Raw genomic sequence first — 12,878 nt, forward strand, 5'->3', positions numbered from 1 at the left:
GAGAACCCTCTATTAAACTAGTTCTGCTTTTAAAGTGTGTATAAGTTATTTAAGCTTAACAGACAACTTTAAATGTGAATGACAATCAGTCATCAAAAAAAAAATCCTAAAAATCATTTGATAACAACCCTCACACAAATTTAACCAGCCAGTTCCTGGATCCCCTTCAAGAGTACAGTTGTCCTCAAATTACAAAAGAGTGCTGCGTGGGGAGAGAATCATAAAGAGTCTTTGCTGCTGCTCTCCCTGCATGGGCTTTTCATGTCTGTACGCTACAAAGAGGGTGTGTGTGCTCTCCCCACCTCAGACTTTGGCATTCTATGTGAGTATGTGGAAGAGGAGGTGTGCCCAGCCCACCCCAAGTGTTGCCATTCTATGTGAGCACTCAAAAAAAGAGGTGCGCTTTACCTACCTAAGGCTTACATACCTCAAGTAAGCATGTGGAAGAGAAAGTGTGCTCTCCCTACATCAGGCTTTTGGCTGTTCATACAAGCATGTGAAAAGGAAAAATGTGCCCAGCCCACTTCAAGCTTTGGAATTCCATGCAAGCACTTTGAAGGGGAGGTGTACTCTCCTCTTCTCAAACTTTGGCACCCCATGAAAGTGTGTGCTAGAAGAGATGTGCTCTCCCTACATCAGGCTTTTAGGTTCTATGTAAGCATATAGAAGGTTGTGTGGTGTTAGTGAAGGAGTTCTCTCCCTGCCTTCAGCTTTAGTCTGCCATTTACTTATGAGGATTGAAGGTGTGCTCTCCCTGCCACAGGAATTGGCCTTTCATACAAGCATTTTGAAGGGGAAATGTGCTGTCATTACTTCAGGCTTTAGCATTCTACAAAAGTCTGCAACAGAGGAGGTGTGTTATCCCAGAACAAAGTCAGAGAATTAAAGCTTTTTTACGTGAGTGGCCCAAACTGATGTGATAAAATAAGCTTTTTGATTAAGAAAAAAAATAGAAGCTTAACTAACAAACCAGCATCATGGAGACACAACATAGCTGCAATTTAAAACAAATAGTAAAAAAAAATACTCAATACGGAACACTTTTATTTCTTCATTTCATTTCTTGTCCAAAACTGATAAGATACAGAGGATCTTTTGTAGGTCTTGTCTCTCTTGGTGGTCTGGCTGTAATATATTGGAGCAGTCTGAGGTCTACTGGGACCCTCTGGGGTGGCTCGGTGAAGTTGGAGTCAGTTTGTTTTGGTTTAAGGTGAATCGAACAGAAAATCAGCCGACTGTGGCATTCCTCTGCTGATAAGCAACATCTTCCTTCCTGTTCCTCTGGCTGGTGCTCTGTCTTGACTTTCGTTGTTTGTCTTTTTCTTTGCTTTTTCAGTCAGCTGATGGTGCTGTCAGGGTACCTTTTTACTAATGTGCAGGTTTGCTGAGTTTTTGTTGTACAGTTTAGTTGAAACAAAGATAAAACCATCCACAAATACTTCTGAGAAGTTCAAAGATTTTTCAGGATAAGCTAGACAAACAAACAAAAACATCATATTTCAATAACACATGTTAAAAAACTACACCAGAAATGCATGTGAAGGAGTATCTTTTTGAATCTGATTGTGTTTGTGTCCACAGGTCTGCTTCTGATTATCCGTGGAGTAAAATTTGAATCATGGGAGCAAATGATCCAGCCATGAGGTCCGACCCTGCAGGGTCACGACCTTCCACCCAGCACAAGAGTCTCTTCAACAGCATCAAGGTCTGTCTCTGCATCATATCCATAACCTGGTGTTGATAAAAAAAGGGATTCATGTTTCACTGAAGGATAGGCCACACACTGGACTACTTCTAGATCCTGACTAAGCTTAAAGCTGAGCCTCTGTGGAGCTGATGCTTTATAGTGAAACTGAGACTGTCCACAAACAGATGATGGGGCAACATGATAATGTGTTTTTATGGTTTGTTTTAACTTCTAATTTGACTTTAAACACAACAGCAGACAAAAAAGGAAGTCTTTTACATGCTAACGGTTAGCCACACTGGAGACCATGAATAGTTCACCGTCATTTGCAGAGGCATGTAGGGCCCCCATTTCCACCAAGTGGTCCGCTATGGATGAGTACAGTTTGGTACAGGTTAGATCGGTAAAGCCTGATCCTTTTTGTGTTTCCGTAGCCAACTTTGCCTTTCTTGGTAGGCAGCGTGTAAGCCGAATGCTGCTAGCTGGGTCAGCTATGTACCATAATTTGCAGACTATAAGCTGCTACTTTTTCACATGCTTTGAACCCTTCGGCTTATACAACAGTGCTGCTAATTTATAGATTTTGTATGGCCGCCAGGGGGCGATCTATAGGTTGTACTCTCCCATAATCTCCCATGAGTTCCGAAAGGAGAGACAAACAGGGCACAGTCACACCAGAGCTCACCCGTTCACAGCTCTTAGGAGTTTATTTCTACTCTACAGAAAAAGTCAAAGACCCATTTCATTTTTATGTGGGGCCCTTTTGTTTTTTTGTTTGTTTGTTTTCATCACTTTTAAACAAATAAACATATTTTTACAGCTTCAGTCTTTAATGTTACAAATGATGTAATATAATAAAAAATATATTTTTTAAGATATTAACAATACACCTTTGGACTTGGTCAGAGAGCTAACAGATAGCGCAATACAATGTACCCCACTAATAAATTCAAAGAAGAAGAAGAACTCGACACAGTAAACAAAGAGCAACAGTGGAAGACATCCAGCGATTTGTCTTCTTTGAAATTTATCTTTGTAAATTTAAACATGACAGGGTTGTGTGTTGTTTTATATTATCGCTGTCACATGTGAAGTGACGGTTCTGTCAACCAATCAATGGACTGCAGTGTTTCTAGCTCCACCCTCTGGGGTTGGATAGGTATGTCTAGCACCCCAACAGAAGGGTACCAAAAAGTGGCTCATACTCAAACGAATTGAACTAGACCGCTCGGTGTTAATGGGGCTATACATTATTCCCTACTAGCAACAGATGCTGAGATTGGGTTGCTAGAAAAGAATGTAAGCCATGAACAAAGACTAACTTTACAATCAACAAAGCTTGGACCATGATACGGAGATAGGAAAAATCTGAAGCTTTCTGTGACGGTGGATTCTTCTGGATGTAACTCTGACACCTCAGTTCTGACCCCTGTCTCTTTGCTGCTCCGTCCCTTCTGTTGTCAGAGAATACTTCTCTTCCTGAGGTTCATCCTGGTATTGTTCAGCAAGCTCTGTGTGGACGTTTCCTCTCTGCAGGCCGTCATGAACCTTCCACTCCTTCACTTTTTTTTTTTTTGACCCAGTTTGGGTCTCCTGTTTCATTTCTGGAATTTTTTTTTTTTTAAAAAAAACCTGATCCTGAAGCCATGTCTGGACTCTTCCTCCTCTCTAACCTTTTTCCTTTTCTTTTTCTTCTTGCAGTTTTTTGTCTTCTGTCACAGTCTGCTGCAGCTGGCTCAGCTCTTGGTATCAGGTTATATGAAGAGCTCCATCTCTACCATTGAGAGACGATACGGCCTCTCCAGCCAGAAGTCTGGCCTGCTGGCTTCTTTCAACGAGGTCAGTGGTGTCTATTTTCTCATTTCCCTCAGTCATTTCTCAAAATCTGGTCTTTGCTCTCATAAAAATGGAGATAAAGGAGCACACATGTTTATGTGAAGTCCTGGTTTTAAAACCAGAAGAATCAGTCATCATCAGTTTTCTCTGACACAACCATCATGGTCTGGTTCTTCTGTCAGGATGAAAGTAGGTGAGCATAACTCTGTGTGTTCCTACCCCCAGGTGGGGAACACGATTCTCATTGTGTTTGTGAGTTTCTTCGGGAGTCGTGTCCACAGGCCTCGTTTCATTGGGCTGGGGGCTCTGCTGGCCTGCATGGCGTCACTGCTGATGGCGCTGCCGCACTTCCTGAGCGGGCCGTATGAGTTCACGGACCGGATCAGCTGTGAGTTCAAACACAGATGCTCTTTTCTTTGCATTATATGATGTTACATGAATTGCCAAATAACCTCTATTGGTCACTGGAGGAACTGCAACATTTAAATTTTACCTGGATTGACCAATCAGGTTTTTCACACACAACATTTTGTAAGGAGGAATTGATGTTGTTGCGTCATTCTTTGTGTCATCTGTCATGTTAAAAAAAAAAACACCAGATAGAGTTCAAGGAAGCTGCTCACAGATACAATAAATCAACCTGATCGGTATTCGATAAGTCAGTATAATCAGGACGCTGAATCTCTTCTTTCATTTTCAATCTTATCCATGGTTTCATATTTTGGTTTTCTCTTGACAGTGCCCGGTTACAACAGCTCCGGCCTCTGCCAAGCAGACGGCACCTTCACCACATCATCCACTAATCCGAGCTGCAGCCATCAGGAGAGCCCTGCCCAGCGGGTGGTGTACCCTCTGCTTCTGCTAGGTCAGCTGCTGCTGGGGATTGGAGCGGTACCCATCCAGCCCTTTGGGATTTCCTACATCGACGACTACGCCAGCAAGAAGAACTCTCCGCTGTACCTCGGTACGTCAGCAGGGGACGCGCTCAGTTATGAGTTATTACTTCGTAATTTATCTTGTAAACTGTCTGATACCAGATGGTCTCCAGCATAGTTCTAAGACATGTCAGAATGAGACCAAACTGTCCTTCAGATAGTAAGGAAATGGTGCTTTGAAGAATGTCTTCTTGGTTACATGAAAGCTGTGTGACGGGTTAAGGTACCTGTCAGGTGATGGTGCGAAGCTGGCAGGTGAACCTTTCCTTACCTGAACACATCACCTGCACTAAACTTACAGTACCCCGGTTAAATAAGGGGTCATAAAAGAAAATAAAAGTGTTCAACCAGCAGATTGGAGACCTTATCAGGGATGATGTTGACTCACGTTACTCAGCGTCTCTGCACTCAGGCAGAACTCTCTCTGGAAACGTTGAACATACTCAAGTAAGGAAATCTGCTGCTCCCGCAGAGTAACACCATCCTGAGGAATCTGTAGACTCTGTTTACACATCAGACCTGTTTGAATCTGTTCCTGGAAGCAGTCTGAGACTGGACACTGTCCACACAGAGGAGTTCAGTTACTGAAGCGGTCAAAAGGAGAAACACTTCCTCGTTTGATTACTGGAAGCTTGAAACTCATTGATCATAAGGTTGAAGAACTTTATCAGCTTCCTTTAATAACCCAACTAAAAATGTTCAGTCATAGGTAGATTGGTTGTGTTACTGAGTGTTCCACAGGGATTTACACTGGATAAGTTAAGGCTGTTGTCAACCCAGGGCTGCATTACATCCAGCTTGTCTCTGGGGGGAACATTAAGCTCTACAGAGTAAAGTCTACCAAAATTTGTAAAAAGAAGAAGAATCTTGTAGTCTTCCAGAGAGAGCTTACTTTAAAATCTTAAAAACAAACCATGTGAAGTTTGTTGTCATATAAAGTTGTTAAGTTATAACATTATAAAGGAGTGTGTTTTAAACCTAACCATCCATTTTCAACACTCAGGACAGTCATCTGGATCTTGGATAAACGGGTCTACATGCTAGCTTACAGTAAACTTTGATTTGGCTGACCAGTTTGACCAGTAACCTTCCAGAATTGTGGTACCGCTCCACTATCTCAGTTTTAGTCTACAATTTCTGTAACATTCGCTAACCCCGGGAATGTTCTAGAATTCTTATACCGTTGTATAATTTCAGTAGCATTCCCGACTGCTACTAGCATTGTGTAATTCCTGTTGCACTGAAACATTTCTGTAAAATTCTAAAATTTTTGTAGAGTTCAAAAATTTTGAAAACACTCTAAACCTTCAAGAACATTCTGGATTCCCAATATCCCTGTAACATTTCAGAATTTCAGGAACACTTTCAATTTTGAGTAACATTCTGGGATCCCAACAACATTCTTGGTTTTGGTAAAATTCCAGAACTCTTCAAACATTCCAGAATCACATTTAAGTTCTAGAATTCACGTAACATTCCAGTGTTCCTTTACCATTCCAGAATAGTGGTATCAACAGTGGTATCATTCTAGAATTCCAGAAACACTGCAAACAATCCTAGAATTCCAGTTGCATTGCAGAATATGGTTAACATTACAGAATTCCAGCAATGCTTAATTAAAAGTTTAGTAACATTCTAGAATTTCAATAACATTCCAAGAAATCCAATAACATCCCAATATTCCTTTAAGATTCCAGAATTTTGGTAACTTTCTAAAATTCCAGGAACACTCCAGAATCCCCAAACAATCCTTGAATTTCAGAAATTTTAAGAATCTTGGTACCATTCCAGAATGCTGTGAATATTCTAGAATTTCAGGTCTCCTGTAATATGTTAGATGTTAGAATTCCAGCAACACTTAAATAAAGTTTGAGTAACATTCCAGAATTCCAATAACATTTTAGAATTTTAATAACCCTCTTGGACTACAAAAACATTCCAGAATCACAGCAGAATTCTAAAACTTTCAAAACGTTCCCAAATTCTCAGTATTCATACCGGTGTATGACTCCAGTATTTCAAAAACATTTCAAAGTTCCAGTGACTTTCTAAAATTCTGGTCGTAAACAGTAGGTCGGACATAAGCTTTAACATCTTCATTTTATCTTCAACATTTACTGTAAATACCTAAAAAGCACACTTACCAGCAAAAAAAGATAAAAACACTAATAAATATTTAGTAATATATGTGTTGTTGTTATCATTAACGTTATTCATGATAATTCACTTTGAGACAGGAGAGAAGAGAGCAAAAGGACACAAACCTCTCCTCATCTCTGTTGTTGTTGTTGTTGTTGTTCTAAGTTTTTCCTGTCCTTTCAGGGATCCTCCTGGCTGTGACCTCAATTGGACCGGCCTTCGGCTTCATCACTGGATCATTCATGCTGCGCTTTTACGTCGACTTTGACAAGTTATCCAAAGGTGAGGAGACACAAAGCGCTGATGATTCTCAGCTGGACTGAGACACTGTACTAACCTCCTGTCAGGCTCATTAATAACTCTTATTGTGAAAGAGACGGGAGGACTTCCTGCAGCCACTTGACCTCAGCAGGATTTCTGTTTGTTTCAGTGTTAAAGCTGATGAATGCTCATCATACCCTCTGTCACAGCCTTAGACAGAGCAGAGAGCAGCAGCTAGGAAGACAGATGGCTGACACAGAGTTAAATTAACAAAGAAGCAACAGGCTCAGGCTGTTTTTTTTAATGTATTTATTGTGACAGAGAAGCTCTTAGAGATCTCCACTCCCTTAGACCTTTTGAACATCTGGTGAAGTGAAGTTATTAGATTAATTGACATACTTGCACATCCTTGACGCCATCCAGAACTAAACTCAGCCTTACTGATAAAACATCATTGCTCCCTGAAATGGGTCCAGAAAAAATTGGGATGTGTGTTTAAGGCAGACATTTACAGTACTCTTGTATTGGTGTTTGTTACATTTCCTTTGAATGTTTTACCTCTAATCAAGTGCACACAGTGCTGCCTCACCGGTTACATTGTTGTCAATTATGGCCTTAATATGGAAGATGGAGTAAGCAACTGATTTTTTTTTTTAAATTTGCCTTTGATCAAAGAATGCCGTATTTAAGAGCAAAGATAGAATTTTGAGATCAAAGGCAAAATTCAAAGATTACATTGCTAATTAAAAAGTTTGTGACCCATTTTGGTCCAATAAATTAGATCTGTTTGAGTTCGATGCCACACCTAATATGCATTGAATATTGCTTATTGCAGCTATCTTCACACTTTTAAATGGATGCGTAAAACTCAGTAAGTCTTAATATTCAAAATATCCCAAGCAGAAGGTGAAAGTTTGTTCCCAGTCTCTGTCGATATTTCAGCAGGTGACTCAGGTTTGGGCTCTGTGACAGTTTGATGACGTCTGTTGGTTTGAAGCCACTGAGATTAAAAGATTTGTGCTTTCAGTGAAGGCTTGTTAGAACAATTCACTTCCTCTTTAGCTTCCAAGGGTGTGTGAATGAAATGTAGAGTGACTGTGGGACTCACTGTGTGTGTGTGTGTGTGTGTGTGTGTGTGTGTGTGTGTGTGTGTGTGTGTGTGTGTGTGTGTGTGTGTGTGTGTTTGTGTGTGTGTGTGTGTGTGTGTGTGTGTGTGTGTGTGTGTGTGTGTGTGTGTGTGTGTGTGTGTGTGTGTGACCAAAGGTCTTTGCACTGTATGTGTGAAAGCATGCATGTATAATATGTGTATTTAAGTGGACGTGGCTGTATATACAGGTCTTGTGTTTGTCTCCTTATGTAAACCTCACAGTGTGTGTGTGTGTGTGTGTGTGTGTGTGTGTGTGTGTGTGTGTGTGTGTGTGTGTGTGTGTGTGTGTGTGTGTGTGTGTGTGTGTGTGGTTGCTCTAAATCCCTGGAGGTCTGTGGTGTCTGTAAAGAACTTGAGTCGTACCTCCCTGTGAGCTTGTTCTGGTAATAAACCAGTATTTTACTGCTGAACCAGTTGCTCATTGCTCTGTGTTATGACTCATAAATACTTGCTGAACATTTTGTTTTATTTGCTGCTGTTTCTGCAGAGATCAAGACCTCCTTGCACGTTTTGTTTCCCCATAAACCTAAAGTTAAAAGTGGACACAAAGGGTTAAAAAGTTCCCAGAGAGCTGTGCAGGTTTAACTGCACACACCTGTGTGTCTTGTGTGGAGCACGTGATGGAGTTATTATGATCTTAAAATGTTTGGTGTGACTGATTTTGATGAATGAGGAGTGAACCCTTGGCGTGACAGTGAAACTCTACCAAAGTGCTGAAGTCACGCTTCATGGTCAACTCTTCCTCTGCTGTGTTTACAGACCAGATCGAGTTGAACCACAAGGACCTGCGTTGGGTGGGAGCTTGGTGGCTTGGCTTCCTCGTGGCGTCCTGCCTCCTCTTCCTCACCGCGCTGCCTTACCTCTTCTTTCCCAGGAACATGCCCAAAGAGGTGAGCCAACAGACCAAGCCATAGACATGTCTGTTTCTGGGTCATGTGGGCGGAGTTATTCAGGCTAAACCGTCATTTCCTGTTTCTAATTCATCATCTGATTGACTAGTCTTATTGTACTTATTATTGCACATATTTTACCAATGGAGGGCGTCGTTCAGCTCGACCCTTTGTCGATCCACCTCTGCAGATGAGATTTCAATCATTTTTACAAACTTCAACCACTGATACAGTCACTCAACATTTAAAGACCCGTTGAAAAACTGCACAAATTTACAATTGGCATTGCTGGATCTCAAAAGGGTTTTAAGCTGATGAACAGACTATTTCACTTTAACTGTTGTTTACAATAAATTGCTTTCTCCTTTTTTTTTTTTTTTTTGGTCTCACACTCATTTCTAATTTTTGTATTTTGAACTCCACTTACAACCTTCTTAAGATCCAACAGTAAAAATGTACATTAGTGCAAATTTCACATTTCAGAAGTGTCTTCATTTTTGCCTTTGGTGCACTGAGTCACCTTTACCTCTGTAAACTGAGTGATTCTGACATCTCTGTAAGTAGTGTTTCTGTAAGCACTTAAAAAAGACCTCTGTCTAGACATCTCTCTGTAAAGTACCCTTTGGTTATTTTTGGCGCTTCATAACTCAGAAACTGATCGTCAGATTTTACCGCTTCGCTCAGAAGAGAAATCAATCATTACAGATTCTGAACCCTCCAATGAGTTTTAGTGATGTTATTGCTTAATTCAATCTCTTTATATCAGCGGTCTGTGAGATGATGGCTCCTCTTATCACTCTGACCTATGTGACAACCGTTAAAGATTGAGATTATAAAACTTCAGAGCTGAAGACGAGACAAGAGGGCTTGTTTGTGACGTTCAAAATCCAATGTTTGAAGGGAACTCCAAATCTTTGGAGAAAATATTTGAGATAAATTCAGATGAAGATCATTGATTATTTTAGTGCCACATCATAGCATGACTGAGAAAATGTGGCACAGAAAGCAAAAGGTGACAACACCAAGTCATTAAGAAAGTATTACAGCTGACTCATAGCATCAACATGACCTTCACCTGCTCTGCAGCTTTCTGCAGTTTGACCTCGTTTGGTGTCTCACTGTGATGATGCCAACAATCCAAATGCTTTAACCTTTCTAAGATCAATGTAGACGCTGTTAACGAAGGTTTGTTGGGCAGGTTTGTTTATCAGTCATACTTTGCAGCTGAACAGAGCTGGAGTGGAACCTAAAGGTCTCTTTTGCTGAATGCAAGCAGTTTCAAACCAGGGTGAGAAAAACTGATGCAATACTTTTATTTTTAATGTCCCATCATGTCAAAACAAGACACATGAGATGAAATAAACAAACCACAATGATAAGGTTGACAGGCTGCAGTTTGAAGCCACGCTCTCAAACTGTTTCCCATAGCCCTGACGAGTCCTAACAGGAATGTGTTTCAGGCGGTTAACTCTGACACTAAGTTGAAGAAACGGTAGGTAAATGAGGCCAAACAATTGCTCAACAGCGTTCCTGAAACAGCTCCCTGCAGACTAACTTCAGCACTTTCTGTTTTTAAACTGCAGATATCAGACCCAACAGGAAGGGTGTTTTACTTTCAGTATGTCAGAAAAATAAACAACTACAGACAGACCACCACACCAAAGTGTTTATTTAGTTATTTACTTTTTATGTCATGAATTTGGGGGACCACACTGATGCGGGGGCTTTCTTGACTTTATTCTCATAAATTTATGACATTATTCTAGTGAATTTACTTTTTTTCTCCAATGTGGTCCTAATCCTTTGTGGTAGTGTTGTATGGTGTTGTGTAGTGTAGTTTTTGTGTTGCGCCGTGTTGTTTCCTATCTTGTGTCGTATCATATCTAACTTACAGTAACCTGTTAAATTAAACTGTGTCTTATCGTATCGTATGACAATTAATTGAATCGTATTATATCTAATTGTATCTAATCTAATTGTTTGGTATCATAGTGTGCCGCAAATTAATGTATATATTCTGTTGTATTGTTTCCTAATTCACCATATTCTATAACATCTTGTTCTATCCTCTTACAACTAATTGTATCGTATCATAATGCACAGGGGCGTAGCTACAATCAGGCAAACGCAGGCAGTTGCCTGGGGCCCCAAGATTCCCAGGGGCCCTCAAGCATCTCTTAAAAACTGATTTATGAAGTTCTCTTCAATTGAAAGCATTTCTGTATTTCTAAATCTTACTTCACATGCTTAAAAAAATCCACCAAAAGGCTCAATCTTTAATGATCGTTTTGGGTACTCCCCCTCCCTTCTTATTCAATGGGCTATTCCATGTTACAACACATCTGAAAATTTGATTCAGGAAGAAAGTGGTAAACCCCCCCCCCCCCCCCCCCCCCCCCACCCATTTCTTCTTATTTTCAACCAAGTAGGAAATACAATGTTGCTCTGAGATCTGAGACAAACATATAAGACTTTTAGGATTTGAAGAACTTTATCTAGCCCAGGAAATAGGATAATTTTCTGAAAATCAAACTTTTTGAGTTGGTGATAAACATTATCGCATAAAATCTCTTTTTTGGATACATAATTCACTGGACAGGGGGTCAAATAAGAATACATTAACTTTAAAATAATAGCACCAAAAAGTATGGTAACTGTAAATACACCTCTGTCAGTAGATTTTTTTCCAGTTTTATGTTGTGCTTGATATTTACATATTTTTTCTTTACTAAATTATTTTTTCAATATTTACCTATTGTAATGTTTTTCACGTCATACTTTCTTGTTTGTTACTGTTACTCTGTAAATTCCCCACCGTGGGACAAATAAGCTGTCAATTGACCATAAAAGATTTCAAATCCAGGACAAAGTGGACTAAATTATGTCACTTTTTTCTAAATCAAACTAAAGTACAGAACTTGAGGAAATGCATTTAGTTGCGTTAAATTACCATGTAGAAGATTAGCACTGTCTCATACCTTGATTCTCGGAAAGAGACAGTGGACCCAGGGAAGGCAAGTCTAGCTCTGAGGAAGATGGAGGGCCCCATTGACTGGGTTTGCCTTGGGCCCCCAAACAGCTAAATACGCCCCTGATAATGCATCAAGTCCGAGCGTATTAAATTGTATCTAATCTAATTCTTTCGTATCATATCATATTTTATCTTATCTAATTATCTTATAGAATAGTTTGATATCACAATGCATTCAATCGTATTGTGTCAAATTGTATCACAACAAATCGTTTGCTATTCTATCAGATTTTATCATATTGTATCACAATGCATCGTACCAAATCATTGATGGTATCTTGTAGCTTACTGAATCACATTCTCTCTTATCAAATTGTATTGTGTTGAATTTTCCTCCGTAGTGTTAAATCATTTGACATTTTGTCTTACTGTGTCACATTCAGTCATAGGACTGTATCGTGTTGATGGTTTCAGTTTGTTGATGCCCTTTATGGTTTCTGTGATCAGGTTTTTACCGAAGCAGATTTACAGATCATCCATCAAATTTAATTATGTTTCTTTCTGTAAATGTTTAACAGTGAGACGTGACATGCTCTATAGGAATCAAAAAAGCCCTGAGGCGTCCTCTGTGATGGTGTAAATGTCTCTTATATAAGGAATTCTAAAATCGAAAGTACTTCCGAGGCCTCACTTGTTGGACTTTGACTCTGTGTACTTTGGCTGCTGTGTGTTTGAATGCAGAGCTGATAGAGCGTTGAGTTGAGCAATCAGCTGGCACCAGATGCTTCATTTCTCTGATGGTTACTGGTTTTATTGTGACAGCTCAGTATCTTCTCCACAGCCTGAATATTTCTGTGCTGCTCAGAAACAGATCTATGCATAAATAACAGAAACCACCTTATAACTCATTGTGTGTTTTATGTCCATAAGAACCATCCACGTTTTTGCAGAGCGCTCCCAGCATGCTCTCTCTGGGGGACATTAGAAAAATAACATCAACAGCAGCTTGTTT

The 12,878-nt window shown here is 40.0% G+C and overlaps 1 protein-coding gene across 5 annotated transcripts in view; it reads left to right on the forward strand.

Moving 5' to 3' along the window:
* Window positions 1–12,878, forward strand: part of slco2b1 (solute carrier organic anion transporter family, member 2B1) — a 33,356-nt gene that overhangs the window by 8,436 nt on the left and 12,042 nt on the right. For all 5 annotated transcript variants that reach the window (XM_074671871.1, XM_074671873.1, XM_074671872.1 and 2 more), the window contains 6 exons: window positions 1,582–1,705; window positions 3,389–3,526; window positions 3,749–3,911; window positions 4,263–4,487; window positions 6,781–6,879; window positions 8,765–8,895. In XM_074671871.1, the coding sequence (XP_074527972.1) occupies window positions 1,619–1,705; window positions 3,389–3,526; window positions 3,749–3,911; window positions 4,263–4,487; window positions 6,781–6,879; window positions 8,765–8,895 (843 nt within the window). In that variant the 5' untranslated portion in view covers window positions 1,582–1,618. The remainder of the gene's footprint in view (window positions 1–1,581; window positions 1,706–3,388; window positions 3,527–3,748; window positions 3,912–4,262; window positions 4,488–6,780; window positions 6,880–8,764; window positions 8,896–12,878) is intronic.

The sequence above is a fragment of the Halichoeres trimaculatus genome, unplaced genomic scaffold (genome assembly GCF_033239565.1).
Source record: "Halichoeres trimaculatus isolate MK-OKI-2021-1 unplaced genomic scaffold, fHalTri1.1 fHalTri1_scaffold_6, whole genome shotgun sequence".
Taxonomy (NCBI): domain Eukaryota; kingdom Metazoa; phylum Chordata; class Actinopteri; order Labriformes; family Labridae; genus Halichoeres; species Halichoeres trimaculatus.